This window comes from Bos indicus, chromosome 2, assembly GCF_029378745.1.
Source record: "Bos indicus isolate NIAB-ARS_2022 breed Sahiwal x Tharparkar chromosome 2, NIAB-ARS_B.indTharparkar_mat_pri_1.0, whole genome shotgun sequence".
NCBI lineage: Eukaryota > Metazoa > Chordata > Mammalia > Artiodactyla > Bovidae > Bos > Bos indicus.
The window spans coordinates 33980244-34004860 of record NC_091761.1 but is presented as its reverse complement, the minus strand read 5'-3'; the positions used below and the strand labels follow the sequence as shown (position 1 = coordinate 34004860).

At 35.1% G+C, this 24617-nt stretch overlaps 1 protein-coding gene across 2 annotated transcripts in view; it reads right to left on the bottom strand.

Annotated features, from left to right (window-relative positions):
- Nucleotides 1–24617, bottom strand: part of KCNH7 (potassium voltage-gated channel subfamily H member 7) — a 535441-nt gene that overhangs the window by 42085 nt on the left and 468739 nt on the right. For both annotated transcript variants that reach the window (XM_070804157.1, XM_019971802.2), the window contains 2 exons: nt 23991–24390; nt 16587–16786 (listed from right to left, as the gene is read on the bottom strand). In XM_070804157.1, the coding sequence (XP_070660258.1) occupies nt 16587–16786; nt 23991–24390 (600 nt within the window). The remainder of the gene's footprint in view (nt 1–16586; nt 16787–23990; nt 24391–24617) is intronic.

Below are 24617 nucleotides of genomic sequence, written 5' to 3'. Positions count from 1 at the left end.
ATAATGAGTATAAATCATCCCGTGCATTGTAGACATTCAATAGAAAGTTTACTTCTGGCTTTTCCTGTGGGTTTTTTTTTCACACATATTTATTGTTCGTAAAGAACTAACAATTTCTTCTAAAGAGAAATTGTTACATTCTCTTTGCTAGAAATTGAGAGATACAGTGCCCAATGTATTTTTGTTGGTCTCATTTGGTGACTAAGAAATTCACCACTAAATTTTGTGTTCCATTGCCTCAGGAGAGTTTTGATTATTTTTCCTTTCATCTCTCTGACTTCTGTTTCCTCTTTATGACTTGTGTTAAATATTTTGGCTTGTAATTTTGCACTCAGGTTTTCACTGTGAGTTGTCTTAAATCCTTTTTGAAAGTAGTCAGTTACTAAATCAATTTAGAAAGATGTTTTTGGAATTCCAGTGTTCTTGGAGTCACCCATGAAGCCTTAAGGGCACTTGGGAAAGTTTTTCAATATCTTTCTCTTATCAAGTGTCTTTCTCATGTGTTGTCAGCTCCTAACACTAATCCTAATAGCAGTGACAATCACTGGAGAAAATAACTCTAGTAGGAGGTACCATGGGGCTTCCCTGGCAGCTCAGTGGCCTAAAGAATCCACCTGCCAATGCAGGAGATGCAGGAGACAGAGGTTTGTTTGATACCTGGATTGGGAAGGTTGCCTGAAGGAGGAAATGGCAACCCACTCCAGTATTGTTGCCTGGAAAATCCTAGGGTCACAGGAGCCTGGTGGGCTACAGTTCATGGCTACAGTCCATCACAAAAAAAATTGGACATGACTTAGTGACTAAACAATAACAAAGGAAGTACTATAGAATTCTGTGGAGAGGCCTTTGTTTGTATGTAGTGGGGGTAAGATTCGCAGATCTTGGCATGAAGGACTTGTCTAGATTAAGGAATCCTCCTATGATGTTAGCCCTTAACTGACTTCCTTAATTTTCTTAAGTCAATTACATAGAACTCAATAGACTAAGATTTATTCATTGAATCTCTTCTTAGCCCAGAGATTTGGAAGTCCTAAGTAAATTAGCAGCATTGGAATCTGGGTTATGCCTAAGTAAAGGGATTTTACAATGGGAGTTATAAGAGAGGGAGCTGTATTGAAACAGAGGTAGAGGCACAGTGAAAGGGTGGGAAGAAAGGGTAGGGTTTAAGTGGATAGTTATCCAAGGCACCCCTTCCATTGTCCCAGCCATGTTGCCTTTCTTGCTTCCAACTGATTTCCTTTTCTGGTCAGGTGGTTCCTCTGCTAAACTACCTGACTTGGAACTTCCTCATTTAGCTTTCGAATAGTGGCATTTTATTGAGCCTGAGCAGATAAAAGCCTTAGCATTTTATTTACTCTTTAGCCTGGCTAAAAGAGAATCTGTTTCAAATACATAAGTACAAACCGGGACACAGGTTGGTTTAATGATTATTGCAGTCATGCTGCTACACTCGACACGAGCTTCTTGTTTGTCAGGCTCTGGAGCTGCTACGAGGGGACACAGCATCTTTTGCTGTGCAGATGAAGCTATTGTTTTACTGAGTTGGCCTGATGTCAGACTAAGGCCATTGCTCAGTTTCATGGCCTGCAGCTTGGAAAAGAAGTCTTCATTCTTTTAACAAATATTTATTAAGTATCTACTGTATGCCAGGCACTATACTAGGCATGAGAGCATAACAATGAATAAAACATTCTTAAAATATCCCTGGTCCTTAAGCCTCTAAATGCCCTGATTAGGAAAAAAAAATATATATATAAGGTTACTCAGAATTTCCCACATTTTCATGCCAAATTAGACTTTTATAATGCAAGTTTACAATACTAATGGCTGTTCAAAGGAACTATCAAGGTAATAGCTAATTTAAGGTGAGTTAAAAAGTTCCTGAAAGTTCCAGAACATTTTTTTCAAGGCTGATAAAAGTTTCATATCTTAATTATGATATAAAGTCATTTGAATATTTTATAAATGCAAAATTAACTTCCTTTTACTTGAATGTAGGTAGATAAAACTCTATGAAACTCTCAGATTATATAAGATAAATGAGACATTTGTTCTCTTAAGTGAGTAAGAAGTGCTTTCTGTGACTGTTAAATCAATCCCATAACTTAGTACTAGAGAAATAAAATTTTAGGGACATTCAAACAAAACCACCCGACAACCACAAAACAAGATAGAAGTATTAAATCACAGTCAGACTGAAGAAATGACAAATGGAGACAGCAAAAATGGAAATAACTATTCCATATTAACCATCTATCAAACTCTATTATTCCTTCCTCAGATTTAAGATACAAGATTCAGTGTTCACTGTTTCTTAGCTTGCAATGCAAAACACTCTTTTTGCGCTGTGTATACTAAGTTCTGTTGGAAGAATGTCAACAATTGAATTTTTACCAAAAAAATAAACAAAACCAAAACTCTCCTTTCATAGTGTTTTGAACTCTTGTATTTTATTTTGAAAAAAAAAATATTATCTAATAGAGGTCCCTTATTTAGATAGCATTGGAAAGCTGACCTATGCTGTAATAAATGGCTTTTGGTTTGTTTCACTTAGCAGAGCTTCAGAGAGGGCCATTCCTAAAGGCAGCCTGCAGAGGGCACATGGAGAAAGACAGTCTGAATGTGGCAAATGGTTCCCCTAAACAGCAAATTAATCACAGAAACAACTTTGGTAACTGTGATAACTAACAGTAGGAAATTTCCTTGGGTCCTTAAATATACTTAAATCTTGACAAACTAGTATTAATCAAAACATAAATTAACACTCACTAACAAAACATTAAAACTCAAGTATGATTATCAAATGAATTGTGCAAGAAATAAAACAAATCTTAAAAGTCTGCCCTAAATCACAGCCTTAATATTTTATAGCTTTTTAAAAATTCTAATATGATTATTACATACTATGTGGACATTCTAGATTTGATAACATCTTTAAAAAATACTAACCCTCACTTTTCACTGTTTCTAGAAGATAATGTTGTTCCTTAATGGATTTCATAATTTTGAGGTCATCCCAGATTATATTATTTCTATGATTATGGTTTATCATTAAGGAATAGGGAGAATACATCTTTCATCTTTCCTTGGTGATTACATGTTTATCCACTGATCAAGTCAGGTACATTCTTTTAGTAGTTTTAAACATACAAATATATATAGTCTTAGTCTGAGATCTCAAACTGCTTTTTCATCTACTTGCTTGTTTTACTTTCATGTGGCTAATGAGAAGAAAGAATTGTTTTAATGCATAGCACTATCACACGTGGCAAGATTGCTGGCAAAGCAGGGCATTGTAGAATCCATGACTAAGGGCTTTTATAAGTCTTGCGAAAATTAATTTTCTGCATGCAACTTTTCAACATATATCATATGGTTACATCATTTAGGCAAAAAACATGAGCAGATCAAAATGCTGCTGCACATAGACATGGAAAACAGTGTCATAAATCCTGAATCAGTTGTGCTACAAGTAAATTTTCTCTGAAAAATGAAAACAGAGTCCTCCCTCCTGTATCTTTCCCTTGTCCCTTCCTTGTCCTGCAGTTCCCGTCCCCAGTTAACAGCTTACTTATGATATGTTCCTTTGCTTTCAGAAGGACACTAAAACTTTAACCTGATCCCAGTTAAGTCAGGGCCTAGGATGGGCTGCAGCACGAGCGATGATGTGTAGGCAGAGGGGATTTACTGCTTTTACATACTTATTCTTGCTACTCCAACTCTGGAGCCCTTCTGCTAAATCAGCAAAGGCCTGACTTAAGAGGGTACACTAGGATTTTTGAAATAAGGTCTCGGGGGAAACCCTGGAACTCACTAAAGTTTCTAAAGGCAACAGAAGGGATCTGCATCCTGAAAAGCAATTTCAGGACCTTCCCCTCAACCTCCCAATTATTTGAGAGAGGGAGTGAAGGAAGGGATGAAGGAATACCTCATAAATACTTTTTTATAAATGGACTGATTTTAGATGAGCTGAGTTTGCCTACAAATTAAGGAAAAGGGAGGTGCAGTCTGCCATATAATGAAAAAGTGATTTAAGTACCACTTCACATTTGATATACCATATTGAACTTGAATCTAGTTTTATGTTTCAGAAAATTTTCTCATGTGTAATATGTTACAATCATGTTTTGATTTATCAGCTTTATATAAGGAATGTAGAAGGGTGATTTCCCCATTTTTTCACACGAAAACTAAAGAATAAGTGTATTAAGGGTTTCCCTGGTGGTTTCGTGGTAAAGAATTCACCTGCCAATGCAGGAGATGCAGGTTTAATCCCTGAATTGGGAAGATCCCCTGGAGAGGAAATGGCAACCCAACCCAGTATTCTTGTCTAGGAAATCCCAGTGACCGAGGAGCCTGGCCGGCTACAGTCCATGGGGTCAAAAAGAGTCGAACATGACTAAGTGCGTAAACAACAACAACAAAAGTGCATTAAGGGATTTTATTTGTGGAAGAATTAAGACTCTAACCTTAGTCCAGGATTCCTTCAACCCTTGTGACTTGCCATAGCTGTTCATCAGAGTGGATTTCTGAAGTTGCTACTAGTATGGTGAAGTACAAAATGTTTTCCATTCATTCATCAGTTTTATCGATAAGCAACAAAGAAGAGCAACGTAGCATAAATGCTATTTTCTTTTTGTACTGGTTAGGGTCTTTGTTTCCCAGAAAGAGTAAAACTAGACAACAATTCAGTTGTTTTCTAGGGAAAGTGATGGCTCTATTGGCGATTTTATAACTTTTTTCAAAATAGCAGAAGTTCTCAAAATAGCAGAAGTTCTCTTCCTCTATCTAGTAGATTCCCCTTCTGTAAAATGTGTTTAGTCTTGTTACCCAGCACTCCAAATGTTCCATATTGTTGTGTTCTCGTACATTCCTACTTCTACAAACTGAGTTTCAAACCAGCTGTGTAAGTTCCGAAACACGTGTACATCAGCTGTACTTGTTAATGAAATCACATAATTCAATTGTATTGCACATAAAAGAATGAAGTAAGTATGACTAAAGAAAGAGAGCAGGGTTCCCCCATCTCCATGAAAATAAAACGACATGTTTCGGAAAAACTTTATAAAAGTGAGTCATTGCAAACAAATGCAGTCATAGATTGGTTTTGTATTAGGTGTGGGTACTTAAACATTTATAAAAGTGGAAATCTTATATAGTCCATTAACTCTAGAAAAAATAATTAAAAAGTGACTAAAAATCAGAAGCACATGAAAATTAAGAACCATACTCTATGATAACCTTTGGATCAAAAAATACATAATTTAGAATGCAGTAGAAAAATTCATATCAAAATCCATGGAACCACAGAAAAATTTACATTGAAAGGAAAATATTAGTCTTAATGTCTTAGTTATTTCAGAAAGAAAGACTCAAAGAAACTTAAAACAAATGGTAAAAATAATAGAACAAAACAAAGAAATAAAAAAGAAGGTAATGAAGGCAAATGCTGAAGATGAAAAAATAGTAGCAATAATAAATTAATCCAAAGGCTAGTTCCTTGAAAAAAATACAGTGAAATAAGTGAATCTTTCAAAGGCCTGCTAAAGGAAGAAAAAAAGAACAAAAATATGCAAATTTACCAATGATAAGGCAGAGGTAGCTACAGATATGGAAAAGACTAAATAAATGAGTTAAAAGAGAATCTTTGAAGCAATTTTGTAACCACTTTGAAAGCCTAGATGTAATGGATGAATTTTTCCCAAAATATGAATTATCAATATTGACCAAGAAAGAAGCAGAATAAATAATTACCATAGTATAGATTGAATGGTGGTTAAAGAACTACTATTAAAACCACAACGACCACATAGTTTAAGAGATGATTTCTTTCTAACATTTAAAAAGCTTGTAACTATAGAACAATACCACTATAAAATAGATGCACAGTTATGAATAATTTACTGGCTAATACAATCAACAAAATATCAAAAATATCTGTGACCAAGTAGGATTTATTTCAGAAATGCAATAATTTTTTAAAACTATTAGTTTTAATGGTAAAGTTATTTTCAAAAAGTCAGCTACTACTATTCAAAACTGTTTTGAAGAATCTAGTGAATTCATATGGAAAATAAATAGTAGTTTTAAAAAAGAGAATGGATGTATCTCTTTTTGTTGCTGATATGATACTTAGAACATCCAAGAGTAAATCCTCAACGACCTCTCCTCCTGCCCAAACAAAGCAACCCAAATCAGACTAAAACAAACTAAAGGAAAAGTCCGATAAGAGTGAGGCAGATAGGGAATTCCCTGAGAGTCCAGTGGTTGGGACTCCGTACCTTCACTTCCCCAGGGGTGAGGGTTCAGTCTCTGGTCAGGGAACTAAGATCCTGCAAATCGTGTGGTAAGGCAAAAAGAACAAATGAAAAAACAATGAGACAGATAATATGTTAACGTGGCTATAAGGAAGATAAATAGCAGGTAAAAACGGAAATGTATAATGTATTTCATTTGGTTGACTAAGATATATAAATTTAAGAATGAATTTAATAACAAAGGTAAGAATTTCTAAGAGCATTAGAAAAATCTTACTGAAGGAGACATAATTTTTTTAGGCTCTACATCAGTGGCTTGCAATCCTGGATACATGTTAGAATAGACATAAAAATACTGATGCTCTGACATAGCTATAGGCAATTCTGGTTTAACTGTTGCAGGGTAGGTCTGAAGCACTAACATTTATATATTCAGATGATTTTAATGTGCAGCAAGGAACTTAATATTGAAATTTCAAAGTCATGTAAAAATTAATATAAAATTCATAGAATGGAAAGGGTTAGCAACAGGTATTTGATTCATTCTCTCTCCTTTCTGAGTAATACCTGGAAAGAAAAGTGACTAGATAATGACAAAGATTAATGACCTGCTCTTCACAAGCACACTAAAGGTGTGGGGCAGCTCTTATCTATGGAGCGGCATTTATCTGTGGCAGGGTGTGTCTAGTTTAAATTGCTTACAGTAAACAAATATTTCATTGGTTTATAGGACATTACTTTTTAGAAAATGTCTTGTAAGCTATGTAACTTCCAGACTCTAAAATGTGTATGTCTGATGACCGAAAGAGCTTCGTTCTGCTTAAGTGTTATGTTATCACACACATGGTTTAGGGGCCTCCTATGTTAAATATGATTTAACTTTTATGCAGGATACTTGAAGCAAAATGCTTGGCTGGATGAATCACAAGCTGGAATCAAGATGGCTGGGAGAAACATCAACAACCTCAGGTACGCAGATGATACCACTCTAATGGCAGAAAGTGAAAAGGAACTAAAGAGTCTCTTCATGAGGATGAAAGAAAAGAGTGAAAAAGCTGGCTTGAAACTCAACATTCAAAAAACTAAGATCATGGCATCTGGTCCCATCACTTCGTGGCAAATAGAAGGGGAAAAAGTAGAAACAATGACAGATTTTATTTTCCTGGATTCCAAAATCACTGAGGGCTGTGACTTCAGCCATGAACTTAGGATGCCTGCTTCTTGGAAGAAAAGCTATGACAAACCTAGACTAAAAAGCAGAGACACCACTTTGCTGACAAAGATCAGTAGAGTCAAAGCTATGATTTTTCTAGTAGTCATGAATGGATGTGAGAGTTGGATAAGTGAAGCTGAGCACCAAAGAATTGATGCTTTCAAATTGCGGTGCTGGAGAAGACTCGAGTGTCCCTTGGATAGCAAGGAGATCAAACCAATCAACCCTGAAGGAAATCAACCCTGAATATTCATTGGAAGGACTGTTGCTGAAGCTGAAGCTCCAATAGTTTGGCCACCTGATGCTATGAGCTGACTCACTGGAAGAGACCCTGATGCTGGGAAAGGTAGAGGGCAAAACGAGAAGCGGGTAGCAGAGGATGAGATGGTTAACTAACATCACTGACTCAATGGACATGAATTTGAGCAAACCCTGTGAGATAGTGGAAGGCAGAGGAACCTAGTGTGCTATAGTCCATGGGGTTGCAAAGAATCGGACATGACTTAGTGACTGAACAACAATGTTAAAACTTAGAACACATACTAGAAGAAGGATCGCCATGCCTTGATTTGCCTTATGATTACATATATTCTTGAGTAAACTTTGATATTGGTTACAAGTTCTGATTTTTGTGTGCCAGAAATAACAATCTGATCTCTGGGTTATCTCAAAAGCCCAAATGGAATCTGTCATAATTGAATTAAGATAGTCATATATTTTGTATGGAATAATAAATATTCTCATATGTCCCCCCAAATAAGAAAAGCAAGATTAGTAAGAGTTGACTTGCCTTGTCAGATACCAAAGTATGATATAAAGCTATTAACAATAAATCAGAATTTATATTGCCATGTGTGTCATTGCTCAGTCGTTTCCAACTCTTTGTGACCCCATGGACTGTAGCCTATGAGGCTACTCTGTCCATGGGATTTTCAAGGCAAAAGTACTGGAGTGGGGTGCCATTTCCTTCTGCAGGGGATCTTCCTGTCTCCTGCATTGCAGGCAGATGGTTTACCCTCTAAGCCACCAGGGAATAGAGCCAATATGGGAGTAAAGGTATTTGTGCTGAGTTGCATCTGACTCTTTGAGACCCCATGAACTATAGCCTGCCAGGCTCCTCTGTCCATGGGATTCTCTATGCAAGAAAGCTGGAGTGGGTAGCTATTTCCTTCTCCAGGGAATCTTCTCCACCCAGGGATTGAACCTGGGTTGCCTGCATTGCAGTAGGATTCTTTACCATCAGAGCCATCAGGGAATATATATTCCAATTATACCTAATAATTTAATGTATAAATCAGGGGTATTTAAGACCAAAAGAAAAAGTCCTATCTTCCATCCATGTGAAGAAAATTTATAAAACTACATTTCAAACAGATTCAGAATTTTCTTCCTTAATCATATAACAAAGCTCAAAGCCTAGGAAACTACTTGTGTAATCCACAGGTTTACTGGGAACTTTGTGAAACAGGACAGGATCTCTGAAGTATACAGGAAAAGTTGACTAATTGGATGATACAAAAAACAAAAAAATTAAAATCCAGACAATATCCTAAACAAACTCAGCATATTAGAAAGAGACTAGGAATAAATTGAAATCTAGATGAGAGATAGAGCATCAATGTCTATAAATTGCAAAGATTTCTTTAAAAATGACAAGGAAAGTGTAACCAAAATCTATACAAAAATGTTATGAATAAGTAATTCATAGGAGTGACATCTCAATTAACCATTCCTGCTTTATTATAAAAAAGCATTCTGAACTCGGTTCTGGTGTTGCCTACTCCAGCACAGCTCATACATAAGGCATGTAAAATTAGAATTAGAATCTGGGCCAATGTTCCCATCTTAGAAAACACGACTAACGCCCTGTTTTCCTAGTGTCCACACACTGACTCACAGATAAAACTAGGTAATGGCTAGATGTGAACCTCTATGATTCAAGTACAATAATTACACTTGTGTGGACTGAGTCTTTGGTTTTCCCTCCCACTACAGTGGGTGTTTCTAACTACTGACATGTTTCAGTTCTGTCTGAATTGTAGAGCATTCTGAGTTAAGAAGATGGCCAGGAGAGTGAGGAAAATGCTTTAGCATGGCTCCAGAAGTGTTAAAATGCACTATACAAGGTACTGGACCCAAAGTGAGGAAGATTCTTACCAGATGGTCACTAAGCTGAGTGTAGAGTTCTTGGGGTAGCACACTGGACTAACAGCAGCCCAAGATGCAAACTAAAAGATTCTTTTAGAATATCTGGAATGAAAGAGGCATGCTTAGATATGTTTTTTTTCCATTCACACTCATCTCCATGGATAGTAATATGTCTAAACCATGAAAAATAATTAAATGTAATTTTCCTGAGTCTGCTGCCATAAGGCTATATGGTCAATTGGCTAAGATGAACTACTTGTGCTTATTTTTGCCTTTAAAAAATGATATCTGGTCTAGTGGGTAGAAATTTACATATCCATTTTTAATATAAATTCTCAAGCTATTGGTGATGTCTTGGGAAATTCTTTAACTAAATACTGGACTTTTATTTTGGGATAAATTGTGAATGGTTTGATTCTATTAAGTTTGATAAGTGCTAAGTTCCTCTAATATTTGAATTTAATGGACCTAAATTCATGTTTCCAAAGAATATTTTAAAAGTGAACATTGATGTCTTTATTTTCCATTATTGGCTCGCCTGTACTGATTATTAATTGATCCTAAACTGTATTGAGCTTGAATTATTCCTGTGTTCCAAAGAAAGCATCTAGACACATAGATCACTCTTCAGCATAAGAGACTGCACTTGAATCCTGTTTGAATAGTACCATAAATTTTGGAAGTTGAAAAACAACTTGAAACATCATTTTCACCTTCCTACTACCATAGGAAGAACGTTAACAAATGGAGAAACTGAAGCATAGAAGTGTGTTCATTGCCTCAGTGTGGTATTTCTGCAATGATTATTTTTCATGTGTAATGCCACAGACCAAGCTGTCATTATTTCTCTTGACTCAGGAATGGCTCAGGATCAGATCCCACTGCTGAACTTGATTTGCTTAAAGCAGGTTTGGTGCTCGATGTAAACAAGTCTTTAATGGTTGGAGACCAGCCTGAAATGACCGTCATCATTTGTGAACCATAATTTAACATATACCATTTGTAATCTGAAAATACCAGATGCTTGTCTTAAGCTTGGTATTGTTCATGTCAGGGGGCTCCAGATGGTATAATTATTGTGCTCTGTGGCATTTTGAGACTTTAGGATAAAGAGCCTGGAGGAAAAATAGGAAGGACATGTGACTTGCCCTCTCTTAAACGCCTGAGGTTCAGGTGTTAAATACAATTGCCAAGTATGTGTGTTAATAGCAGATTTCTTGCAAGTGGAAAATTTCACATATCCAGTTTCTGATGATCCAGGCAATTCCTGTCAACTAATCAGCATGATGATGAAAATATCTTTTAAGGTTCATTGTAGACAGCCATTACTTTAATTCTACTCTTAAACAGCAACAATTTCTTTACAGAAAACTAAAAGATGTCACCAATCCTCAGGGTCATTATCATTTAAATGCAGGTGTTTTTTTGTTTTTTTGTTTTGCCAATCCCCATGCTCCCTTTTTAAATATGTGGATTTACACTTTTCTACCTAAGTGTAGAGAAGTAGCATATGTCTTTCATATTAGGAGACATTGGTAATGTTCTCTGTACCTTGATTGCTAATTTTGAACTGGTGCTTTTTTGTTAAACTATTACTGATCAAATAAAAATATCAATCTAAATTGTAGGTTCACCTGTGCAAGAATTGTATTATGCTGCTTATATCTTTAAACACGAGTGTTTTTATTTTCTGAAGACTTCTTGGTAACTGGGTCCCTGCCCACTGGATGGTTAGTCACACTTGAAAGGCATCATATTTGTAGTTATTTTACTGTAGCCTTATAATGAACTAGTCCAAGGTTTTTCACTGACTATATCAACTTTGGTATATAAAGTATCATTAGAAAAAAGTAAAGGGTAATAAAAATATTATGGTAGAGACAAGATATGCTATTTTATAAATTTTGCTTTATATCCTATGTGGCTTAATGTCACAAGCATTATTTTATCTGAGTTGCTGAATTAGACATTGAAAGAGCTCAAAATTACATTTCACTACAACATATTAAAATAGAACATTAGTGGAGTATATTTGCGGAGAAGGCAATGGCACCCCACTCCAGTACTCTTGCCTGGAAAATCCCATGGACAGAGGAGCCTGGTGGGCTGCAGTCCAAGGTGTCGCTAAGAGTCGGACACGAATGAGCGACTTCTCTTTCACTTCTCACTTTCATGCATTGGAGAAGGAAATGGCAACCCACTCCAGTGTTCTTGCCTGGAGAATCCCAGGGACGGGGGAGCCTGGTGGGCTGCCGTCTATGGGGTCGCACAGAGTCGGACACGACTGAAGCAACTTAGCAGCAGCAGGAGTATATTTGAAAGTGACAGTTTGGCACATATGAAGTTACTTAAATAAACATAGGGAATGGGTGCAACAATAGTTTTGATGGAATGCAGTTAGATTGTAGATGCAGGTTAGTGTTAGTAATTGCTAGTTAAATAGATGGTAGTTAGTAGTAGCAGCAAGCAGTTAGTAGTAGTAGTCTATAGTCAGAGTTATCAGATAACAGAGGAGCAGGAAAAGAGTCATGGAAAGAAATGAAATCAGATTTTCATTAAAATGTCCTTAGAAATCACATCAGCCCCAAGAAGTAGGAATTTCTATTAAACAGTATGTCATTCTTCATTATTTTCTTTTCTATTTTCATCGGCTTCACTCATTTGGTCCATTAGAAGTGTATGTTTTGTCACTCGAGAGTCCCACTCTGGGGCTTCCCAGGTGGCTTAGCGGTAAAGAATCTGCCTGGCAAGAGTCCCACTGTGATTCTAAGTAATTTTAGCCCACTAGGTTGATTCTTGATTGAAATCTCTAAATATTCTCCCTTATTCAACTCTTCTCTGGCCCTATACCTTCTTCTTTCTGAGGAATTAGTCTCTGCTTGACCACAAGGGCTGGACTGTGTGGTATGTACGAGTGCCACTGAGTTGCCTTCTTTATTCCTCAAAACCAAAGCCTCCATCATTTTTCTTTCTTCTCCTACCTCTCTTTAAGGAAACTTTGTCTATCTGGCTGCTAAAGAATTTATTCTTCTTTTTTAGGTTCTTATTTCAACTCCTTTCTATATCTGTTTCTCAAATTTTTCTGCATCAACACCCCAGACTAAAATACTCAACTGTTCTCCCTTCTTCTTAAAATAAATTAAATGAAGTTGTTTTTAGATTATCTGCCTTAATTCTGCCTTGGAAGTCTCAAAACAGGGCCTCTATTCCTGTCCTTGTCTTTACCTGAAATGGTCTCCTTGATTTCTCTGCCATCCACAATTCTACCATTCACTTACTTCAGTGGCTTTTGAATAATACTCAACACAGAAACAATTGTTCTACAAAGGAGACTCAGAGGGAGCAAAAGAGTGTGCAGCAGATAGGTTAGACTCTACATCCTCAAGCAGAAAAACTCCTATAATAATTGCTTCACAGATTTAGCAAGGGCAGTTCTGGCGCTTTAGAACTATTTGAAAATGGCATGTTTAATGAAACGACAGACAGGTTAAGTGACTTGTCCAAGATTAGTGGCATATTGATAGCTAGTACTTGGGTTTTCTGAATTTTTATTCTATATATATTTTTTCTATTATTCAGGCATTATTAGAGGGCCATTTTTAAAAAGGCTTTTCTTCCATGCAAATATAATTTTAAATTATGGAGTGGTTTCTGTCATTAGTGATTTATTTCTCTCCATCCAGAATGATGGACAGATCATAGTTATTGGTGTCCTTGGTCATTCAAGCCATGTTCCTTCATGTGCATGGCTTGATTCTACAATGACATGGAAGGTGATTTTCAGTTTCTGGCAGTGTTGTAACTAAAATCAATGTTAGATAATGTCTGAAAGTTTCAGATTGGGTTATAAGACAGCTTTGATTTTTTTTTGGGAAATCCATTGAGGAACCTTCAGTCCTAATCTGAAAAAGTATTGCAGAAAGAAAAGTATTTTCCAAGCTTGACCTATGGACATTTCTGAGCTAATTTTTACTAATTCTAAACCTGACATAATTTGCAAAAGGACATCTTCCTTTCACTCACTTCATTATTCTGACTGCTTTCCTTTTGCAATCTGAATCATTTGGCACAACTGAGAGGAAGCCCATAAATATTCCCAGAATGCTTTGGGTTCTGGAACATTCTGGCAATAGATGTTCCACTAAAAGCAAAAATACAGGGAATAAGGAATATGGCTCCATGTTTTAGGTAAATTCTTTGTGATGTTTTGTGATCTATCAAACAAATGTTTGGGGCTATGAAAAAGAATTTTCAGTCAATTAATAGAGAATGAATAAACATCTTGTACTTCATCTGGACATGGTTAAACAGCAAAAATGGCCTGAAATGTTTCATGATAAATTATATTTAAGGTTATACTTAAATGAAATAACATGGAATGCTGATGTAAAATACAACAGTTTGATGTATTTTTATGTATCACAGTACATAAAGTTAAGTCGCATTAAATTGTTATTAAATCACAATTTAGTTAACAATAAAACTAATAAGACACAGGGATTTAACAATGTGGTGTTAGAGGTAAAAAAAAAAAAGAATTTTTTTTTTTTAACCTCTCAGTAGTCTAAGAGTAGGGTTGCTTTTTTCTAATCAACTTTCTTTAGCACATTGTGCTTAATTAGCAAGCATCTTCCAGTTGCTGAGTTTTCAGAGTTATATTGCACTTGGATCTTTTACTCACATTGCAGTCACAAGATGAGAAATGTAGACACTGTGTACAAACAAGAAGTTCGTGCAAAGTCAAGCTCTCAAAACCACACGCAAGACTCAGTGGCACATGGTTTAGAGCTCACACAACTCCTGGATCATGCAATACAGGCATGCAGATGAGAGGAAAGAAAAGCACCTACATCATGAAAATAGAGGATGATGAAAGAGAATGACGTTTTCTTTATGACAATTATCTAATGCAAACCGTATACCCATAACCTTTACCAGAGTGGAGGAAGGGGCAGATAAATGACTTTTTGTGGGTGGGTTTGGGGGGAAACTCTATATAAATATTATTAGAGGTCAAGTTGTTGTTCAAGTTAAGAATTTCTATTCTGTACTTGGCCTCTTCCAGGTTATCTTCCCCAGTTTCTTGCTTTGTATTTCCTCTGCTACACCATGCAAAAAAGATCAGAACTAACATTAGAAATCATTTAACAAGCTCTAAACCTGACAGATCACAAGGGTGTTCTCCACAATTTACACGAGAATTAAATTGGATATAAATACCTCCTGTTCTTACCGGTGGGTGTTGTGATTCCATGTATTAAGGTGTGAAGCAGACAGGAAAGAGATAAATCTTTCATAAGTACATTGTAAATAGGCAAGTGGTATATAAACCAAATTCATAGGTAATAGAGTCAAACAATGAAAGGTAAATAGTTTTTACAAAATAGACTTTATCACAAAAAAAATGGTCACAAAACTAGAGTAATATGGAGAGGGGAAGTAAAATAAATAAATGTTTAACTATTGTTATTGAAATAATCTGGCAGAATGGAACAACAAAATTGAGTGACATGTGTTTTGATTAAAGATTCTTGACACTGCTTCAGCCAACCCAGCATTAGAGAATCCCCTGTAGTTTCTGAATGTTGATATCTTCATTAAATAATAATATGAATGGAAATAAACAAAAGTGACCAATTTGTAGGTACTTTCTTAAGAGATTAAAGTGTTATCCTGGTGAGATCAACTTTGCACATGAATTTTCACAAGTAAATATGGGATAATTACAAATAACTCATGGAATTCAGTTATGGTTTTGTATGAAATGTGCTGATTGATTAGTTCCTCAAATTAAAAATTTTATAATGGCATGCCATTACTTCTCAATCAAATAAATCATGCACAGCTATGGTAAACTTATCATATGTAAATATATATTTCAAACTGGGCAGTATTTGCAATGCTTTCTGTACCTTAACTGCTAATTTTGAACCTTTATTTTTTTTGTTAGGCTATTGATAATGAAATAAAAAAATGTCAATCTCAATTGAATAAGTTGTATGAAAAAGTTGTATCATACTGTTGCTGTCACTAACTTTGAAAGATTTCATTTTCTAAAGAACTCTTAGAAAAAAGATCCTTGCCCAGTGGAGGAATAGCTAGATGGGAGGGTATCATAATTCTAATCATTTTTTAATAGGTCTATGACACGCTATTGAATTTGTATTTATCATATAATTTATCTTTAGTAATCAATCTCTATAGCCAAATAGCTAGGTCCAAAAGATATATGTAATTTTCCTAATAATTAAAGTAGCTCTTTAGGTCAATTAATTTTATTAGTTGTATTGATTTTTAAGCATTAATAGAGGAGGGAAGGTTATGAAAAGTTGATGTTGAATTTGTTTAAGAGTTATGAAGGAATACATATTTCCCCCTTGAAAGGAAAGATGCATTAAACCAGATACAGTAAAAGGGCACATATTTAATTGATTAAAATATAGAAAAATTGTCCTTAACAGAAACATGAAACTTCCTATTATAAAATGTTTATGGTATACTTAAGTTCCTTAACCTCTCCCACAGATCCTTAAAATGTCATATTTTTAAAAAAAATTTCTGTTTGGAGGCATTATAGTTATTACTGTTTACTGGTAATATCTTATTGTTTACTGGTAATGTCTTAATGCATATGGATCCATCTATTTTGCAGGCTCTGGCAGCTAGGCCATGTGGGAAAGCCCAAGTCCTAACTTAGCAATGCTCTCTCTGACCAGAAGTGGGCGCTCTACGACACACAGTTATATCAGTTTGCATCATGTTATGCCTTTGCCACACAGTATAACTAGATATAGCACCATGCAATGCCATGAGTTGAGAATGAAAGACTATCTCCAGGGGAGAAAATAAACATCCGAGAAAGGAAAACAAAAGCAAGGGGTTCAAAGCTGGTGAGACTGTTTTTTTTTCATTTTGGCTGTAGCTATAATGCCTGAGGGGCTCCAGTTTTGGAAAACAGTAATACATACCATGTTCATGTCAATGCCATTGGTGTAAGTCCATGCGTGCTGGAAATATTCTTCAAGCCGTTGCCTCAGAGGGTTGGGGATTTGGTGAAAGCGAATGAACTCTTTTACTCGCAGCATCTGCATGTGGTACCTGGCAGTTCCCGAGTATAGTCTTTGGATAATTGCAGATACATTCCCAAAAATGCTTGCATACATTAATGCTGGATTGGATAAAAAACAAAGTTATGGGGGAAAGACTGCACTTGGGGATATTATATCTTGTCAGAATCTCAAAATGCAGATTTTTTTTTTTTTTTAAATCTCAATCCATTTGTGAGGGTTTATCACTGGCCCGTGGGGAATAAAGTAGTTAAGTCAATACTGTTGTAAAGTTTATAATTTTCATGGTAAATCTGGAGAGGAAAAATACCCGAATTCATCATGGATTCAATATTAAAGTAAAAACTCAGACCATTTACAGTATCAACCTGTAACCAATCTAGACTATTGACTAGAGATAAAATATGTTTAGAATCAACATTTTATTTGTAATGTAATAAGAAGGTACATCATGGGGTTACCACAGATCTGTATTCTGGAAGTGGAGTAAAGGTTTTTAAATTGTGACAACTCTACCTTGTAATATTAAAAATTTACTATAAAATTTAAGGATTTGCTAAGGAATAATATTTTTTGAATTATTTACTCATTTATTTGGCTGTGCCAGGGCTTCGTTGTGGTATGTGAGATCTTTGTGGCCTGTGGGATCTAGTTCTCTGACCAGTGATCAAACCCAGGTCCCCTGCATTGGGAACCCGGAGTTTTAGCCACTGGACCATCAGGGGAGTCCCCATAAATTGTTTCAAGGAAATCACCGTTTCCTTAGAGTGCTTCTTCATGTGTAATTTTTAATCTATTAAAATTTATTTTTCTACTTTCTATATGAGAAATATATCTTTGGCTTAGACTATGAGAAAATAGCTTTATTTTTGCAGAGAAAAATAGAATGACGTCTTTGTTCTTTCACCTATGGGAAGAAAAAAACCTAACATTCATTATTTAGAATACCATTTCTAAAGCTTCCTGGGCAAAATATTTATAATTTAACAGAAGCTCTTTAAATATCTTGTCTTTCTTTTTATATTTGTTTAGTTTCTAATAATCCTAAAAAAAATTCTATATTCTATACAGAAAGTCACATGATGACAATGGCCTACATCTTGCTTTGGACATATGTCAGACACTTAGAGCGGAGGTAATGGAACTGTAATGTATCAAGCAGGTGGGGGGAAAGGGAAAAAAAAGCAAAAACAACAATCAACAACTCCTCAAAGTATTTGTTCAACAATATTCACCCAACGTATTTTTTTTCCACAACACATTTTACAAACCATTGCCTATATAAACCGCTTGATCATTTTTAAGGTAAATTTTGGCCAGATTCAGTCTGTGTTTTAAAATGATTTATCTTCTTGGTCATTTGCTTTCTTTTCCATCTTATTTCTGTCTCTTGGTTAGCATGGTCCTTGTTTATCATAGATGTCCCAAGTAAGAGAATGTCCCAGACAAATGGGTGGTGCTTTATCTATGTAAAGGGAAAAATATTGGGGAAATCTATAGGAAGGCTGAATTGGGGTTTGTGAAAGACAGTAAGTCTCATTAATATAGAAAACCTGTTTAGGTTGTATCTTCCACAGGCATGAAAAAGAAAAAAAAAAAAAAAAAAACAAAACTTGGGCATAATTTGAGTAAATGAACAGTTAAGAAGGGAGCTAGCAATACGTGTCTGAAATGGATTACCACGATTCAAAGAGATTTATGTGAAAAATATATTTTACTCTGACTAACTTTAGTGTTGGAAATATTTATGCTTGCTGATAAGTGTCCAAAGTATCTATCATGTTCTCAGGAAATGGTTTGGTACAGATTTTCACTTGATTTAATTAGAGGGCCCATAATCAATGCTAGTTATTTTACTTAAACCACATAATTATGCAAAGAAGAGTCAGGGAAAACATTCTTATTTTGTTTTTAATAGATACTGTGTTTGTATCTCCATACTGCCATAAAAATGAACCAAACATTAGTTTGATCATAAACAGGTATTTCTACTCATTGATAGGACAGCAAAATCTAGATCATAAGTACACAGTTGAATACATGAATAGCATATATTTCTCTAAGGAAATTCTATGCTGATGACTTTTTAAATTATAATAAAGGCGTACATTTTCCCCTATATTTTTAGGAAGCAAATGGAGCTAAAGGTGGTAAGCAAGAGAAAATCATAAAATGATTCTATTTTGTATACATTATTTAGCTGCTGCTGCTGCTGCTAAGTCGCTTCAGTCATGTCTGACTCTGTGCAACCCCATAGACGGCAGCCCACCAGGCTCCCCCGTCCCTGGGATTCTCCAGGCAAGAACACTGGAGTGGGTTGCCATTTCCTTCTCCAATTATTTAGCTAATGCACATCAACTGGCATAAAATATGAATCAAAAGCAAGCTGGCAGACCATACAATCATTTCTCTCAACTCACTATTTTGTTTACCCTTCCTTAACAGAAAATTCTTTCACCAAAATGATTTGCTTCACCTCGAGGTACTATACAAATAAAACAGGTATAATTTAAAACTTTAGCACGCCACACTCAAAATCTAAGAAGCTCACCAAACTAATGATTTTAGAAAGTGAAAGTGATGTTGCTCAGTCCTGTCTGACTCTTTGGGCTCCCATGAACTATAACCTGCCAGGCTCCTCCGTCCATGGGATTTTCCAGGCAAGAATACAGGAGTGGGTTGCCATTTCCTTCTTCAGAGGATCTTGCCAACCCAGGGATCAAACCTGGGCCTCCCACATTGCAGGCAGACTCTTCACCATCTGAGCCTACCAGGGAATCCCAATGAATGTAGGGTCATTGGGTAATAGCTGAAACATACTGATAAAAGAAATAAAAATGCTTTTCTACCTAGTGTGCCAATTTAAAAAGATAAATTTTGATGATGTATAATTTAGGTACAACAAAATGAATCTGTTTTAAATGCACAGCTCAGTTAGTTGACAAGCATACACACGCCTGTTAACACAATCAAGATTATAGACCATTTTCATCATCCCAGAAGATTCCACTGTGTCCCTTGGCTGCTTGGCCACTGTTTTCTAGGCTAACTCTAGACAATCACTGAGCTCCTTTATGTCATTACAGATTAGTTTGCATTTCCTAGAGTTTCATATAAATAGAACCATAATGAACACATTCATCTATGTCTGACTTCTTTTTCAGTCATATGAATTTTGAAATTCTGTTTTGTATGTGTCAGCAATTTGTTCTTTTTTTTTTTTTTATCATGAGTAGATTTGCATCACATGGTTCTACCAAGTTCATTTATCTCTTCTGTTGATAAAATCTCACCATTTCTAGTTTTTGGCTATTATGAATAAAACTGTGAGGAACATTTGTGTGCAAGTCTTTGTGTGGGTATACATTTTCATTTCCCTTTGCAAGAATTAGAAATAGAATTGCGGATCTGTGTGGTATGTTCGGACCTCCCTGGTGGCTTAGTGGTAAAGAATCTGCCTGCCAATGCAGTAGACTAGGGTTTGATCCCTGGCTGGGGAAGATCCCCAGGAGAAGGTAATGGCAACCCACTCCAGTATTCTTGCCTGGGAAATCCCATGGACAGAGAAGCCTGGGGAGATACAGTCACTGGGTTGCAAGGAGCTGGACATGGCGTAGCCACTGAACACACATGCCGCTGGTTATGTTTAAGGAACTTGCCAAGCTATTTCCCAAATTTGGGGTGACTTTACATTCTCACCAGCAATATTTGAGAACACCAGCTGTTCTACAACCTTCCGAACATTTGGTGTTGTCTTATTTTAACCATCTTAGAGCATTAATTGCATTTCCGTGACAACTAATAATATCTCTCCATGTATTTACTGGCCACTGACATATCGTCTTTTGTGAAATGTCTGTTTAAAACTTTTTCTCATTTTTTTAAAATTGACTTGTCTTCTTATTATGGAGTTGTAAGAATTCTTGATGTATTCTAAATAAAAGTCTTTTTCTAGATCTAAGTATTGAGAGTATTTTTTTCTAGTCTATCATTTGCTTGTTCCTCTTAACAGTGTCCTTTGGAAAGCTGAAGTTACTAATTTTGATGAAATCCAAATGCTTATATACTTTGTTTAGTTTTCTGATATTTAAAAAAAGAAGTTATAGGAGTAGTGTAAGGTTTCAGTTTTGCCATCATGGTTAGAAGCAGAAATCTAGTGACTTTGTTTTACACATTATAAAAACAAGAAATGCTCCTAAGATGTTTGTCAAGCAGGTCAGAGATGAAATACATTTGCCTTTATATACTGGTTTATAGGTTTTAAAAAATCAAATGTGTATATTATATTTATAATATTTGAATAAAGATTATACTTATATTATATATTAATATCAGAAAAATAGATATAAATATGTGATCTTAACTTATATTCTCACTTATTTAATTCCACTTATACTTTTATTTTTCATCTTGAAGTGTGTATATTTTTAAAAAGAATTCTATGGTTACTGTTCTCTGTACATATTCAGAAGCAAAGTTGGTGACTATCTTTGCAAATAGTTTTTAAAAATGTGTCTATAGGTATCTGAGTTATTTGAATTTAATTAGATGATAGCCTTTAATGTTTACTTTTTAGTTTCCTTGAATTGTATTGCTGCAAAAGGGATTGAAGATTACTTTGGCTTAAAATTTTTATTTTAGAATGAAGATTAGTTTTAAAGAAGCTTTGGGAAAAAGAGTTCAACTTGATAACTGACTGTAACAACTTTAACTTGCAGTAGTATATATACAATACTTTACATTTATATTTTGGATATTATATTTTATTTTTAGGTTTAAATCAAACTACTCATACAATTGAGGGGTATGTACTTAGTATAAAAATAGAACTAAATACAGAAAATTAAATCATTTCTTAATACATTTGGGTCTAAATGAAAATATCATGTGTAGGTATACACAAATACATTAAATGGCTATGAAAATTTCAAGGCATGCTTATTATTGCTAAGTTTCCAATCTTATTTTACCTTTTATGGCATAATAGCTCATGATCCAATTCTCTAGGAATATGTATAAATTTTTTTTCCTGTGTGATGCTAAGCTTTACATAATCCCATTTTGATTAAGTTTTGTAGAAGCAAGTCTGTTATTCAAATAAAAGATATTATGTGGGATATGGATATATCTTAGTCAACCCAATTAACTAGAGTGTTTTTTATTAAAAGATAGAATTCCTCTGCAGGAAATAAATATTCTTCCTAAACAATCAATAGAAATAGCATAATGTCACATTCAAAAAGGCAAAAATACAGAAAGGAAGGAAGGGAAGTAGAGAGCAAGGGAGGAAGAAAAGAAAGAAAAAAGGAAGGAAAAAGACACAAAGAAAGGAAGAAGAAAAACTGGCAGTAATTCCCTGATTTAAGGATTAGATGTTGGGACAGATGAGCCTGGCTGGCTACAGTCCACATTGTCACAAGCGACTAAACCACCACCACCACAGAGCAAGTAAAGAACTGAGTTCTCTAATTTAAAATAATTTACACGTTATGGCAAAACCAATACAATATTGTAAAGTTAAAAAAGAAAAGAAAAAAAATTATTGGAGGTATCATATTAACTAATTAAAGAATTTACAAAAGTCATGAGCAAACAAGACAAGCAAAATCAAAGAACTCATTAAAATAAAAATTAAAATAATTGTAAGACAAAAAAAATAAAATAATTTACACGATAAATAGTACCATGCATTTCACTTAATCCTCACAAGAGGTAAGGATTCCTATGGGGTGAACAGGATAAACTTCAGTGCTCTTAAAAAGGGCTTCCCAGGTGGGGCTAGTGGCATGGAACCCGCAGGCCAGTGCAGGCTAGACATATAAGACAGCTCCATCTCTGGGTGGCGAAGATCCCCTGGAGAAGGGAATAGCAATCCACTCCAGCATTCTTGCCTGGAGAATCCCATGGACGGAGGAGCCTGGCGGGCTACAGTTCATAGTGTCACACAGAGCCGGACATGGACTGAAGCAACTTAGCATGGCACAGCTCTTAAAAAATTCTTCCTTGCAAATTCTGTTTCAAGAGTCAAGTACTGTTTTCTTTTGAAAAGTGCCTATATATATTTCTATAATTAAAAACATACTTTTTTTCTTTTCTTTGTTACTAATGCCACTAAAACTGATAGCCACTATAAAGTATTTACTAGCAGTTGCAATCACAGAATGGTTGGGGCTGTGTTTGTTTTGTAAGATTCAGTCTCTCTCGAATGAATTTTCTATTTTTTCCAGCAGGCTCCACTTTCATTTCCTTTTGAGTGTAATTCTGTTTTTTGGTTTGTAACAAGACTTAGCCTGAATTTTCAGAATATTTTAAGCATTATTTAAATGTATTATTTGCCTATACAATCTTACTAAAATAAAAGCACAAGGCATACATATGAAAAGTAAATTTTAAACACAGTGAACACTAAACTATTTGAATCAATAAATAATATATGAATCTATTTACGTTTCATAAATAAAGCTTACCAAGAACATTTTATTACTCAATATATTAACATTCAAAAATTAACTCTCTGGATCTATTTTCAAATTTGTATGCAATCTAAGGATGATGCTCTTTTTCAGATTTTAAAAATCCATCATGCTTTTGTCAGTTGCTGCCTGGTATAAACAAGGTTGTTTTTAGTGGTTCCAAAGTGTGATTTTTTTAAAATTAATATTAAAATATCTTTAGTTTTACACAGTTTTTGTTTCTTATATATATAACTTATAAATGATGCTCATAGCATTACCCATTGTAGGGTAAAAGGCAATCACTTAGGTCCTTGGCATAATGTCACAAAGGAATTTTTAGTCAAATGACAAGGAAAAATACATATATATATATATATATATGTATATATGTGCATATATGTACCTATGAAAGATTGGCTTACATTATAATTAGTAGGGTGATATTTACATATCTATATCAATCTACCAATGTCTGTATATCTAGTTATGTAATGTAAAAGAGTCTTTCCTATTCTAATCTGGTCTCAGCTTGAAATATTACAGAACATAACCATTAGTAATAAATTACAGACACATTTTTGCATCAGTAAAAGTGAACTTCAAGTCTCAATTCCTGAATCCCAAGATCATGTCACTCTAGTTTTATGCTCATGGTTTCCTGAAGTCATGCAACATCTTTGGTGTCTCCCCTCACAGAGAGAATCAGATATGATAAAATACACATATATTTAATCCCATCATCTCTACAACTTTCTAAAATTTTTTCTTTGCTTTCTTTTAAATGTTTTTGAGACATTGATTTTGTACTATTATTTTATCCTAATAGATAACAAAAGAGAAATCTACTTACAGCCAATCAACATAACACAAATCGAAAAGATTTTCTCCGAATTGGTGTTAGGAGACACATTCCCAAATCCCACACTTGTTAAACTGCTGAAGGTAAAATAAAGTGCTGTGACGTATTTATCTTTAATGGATGGTCCAGAACTTGAGTCACTGTCATTGTAACGCTTCCCAATTTGTTGTCCTAAGGAATCCAACCAGCCGATTTTGTCAGTCAGGTAGGGCCTTTCTACATTCCCAATGGCATACCAAATGCAAGCCAGCCAGTGAGCAATCAGGGCGAATATGCACATTAAGAGCATTAGAACTGCAGCCCCATATTCTGAGTATCGATCAAGTTTTCGGGCCACTCTCACAAGACGCAGGAGTCGAGCTGTCTTCAAAAGACCAATTAATGTTGTTGTCTGTGGAAATAAATGTGCATGATCAGAAACAGTTGGTAAACAATTCAGTGTGTGTTCCTGTGTAGCAAAGTAAGTAGAAATAGGTTACAAAAATATGGCAGCACTGAAGATAACTGCATATTTGAATTAAACATCAAGGTTAGTTTTTTTATTTTTTTTAACATTTGTTTGGAAAGTACTTTGAAAGTGTATGGTACATTAATTCAGTATCTTGGCATGTAATACTT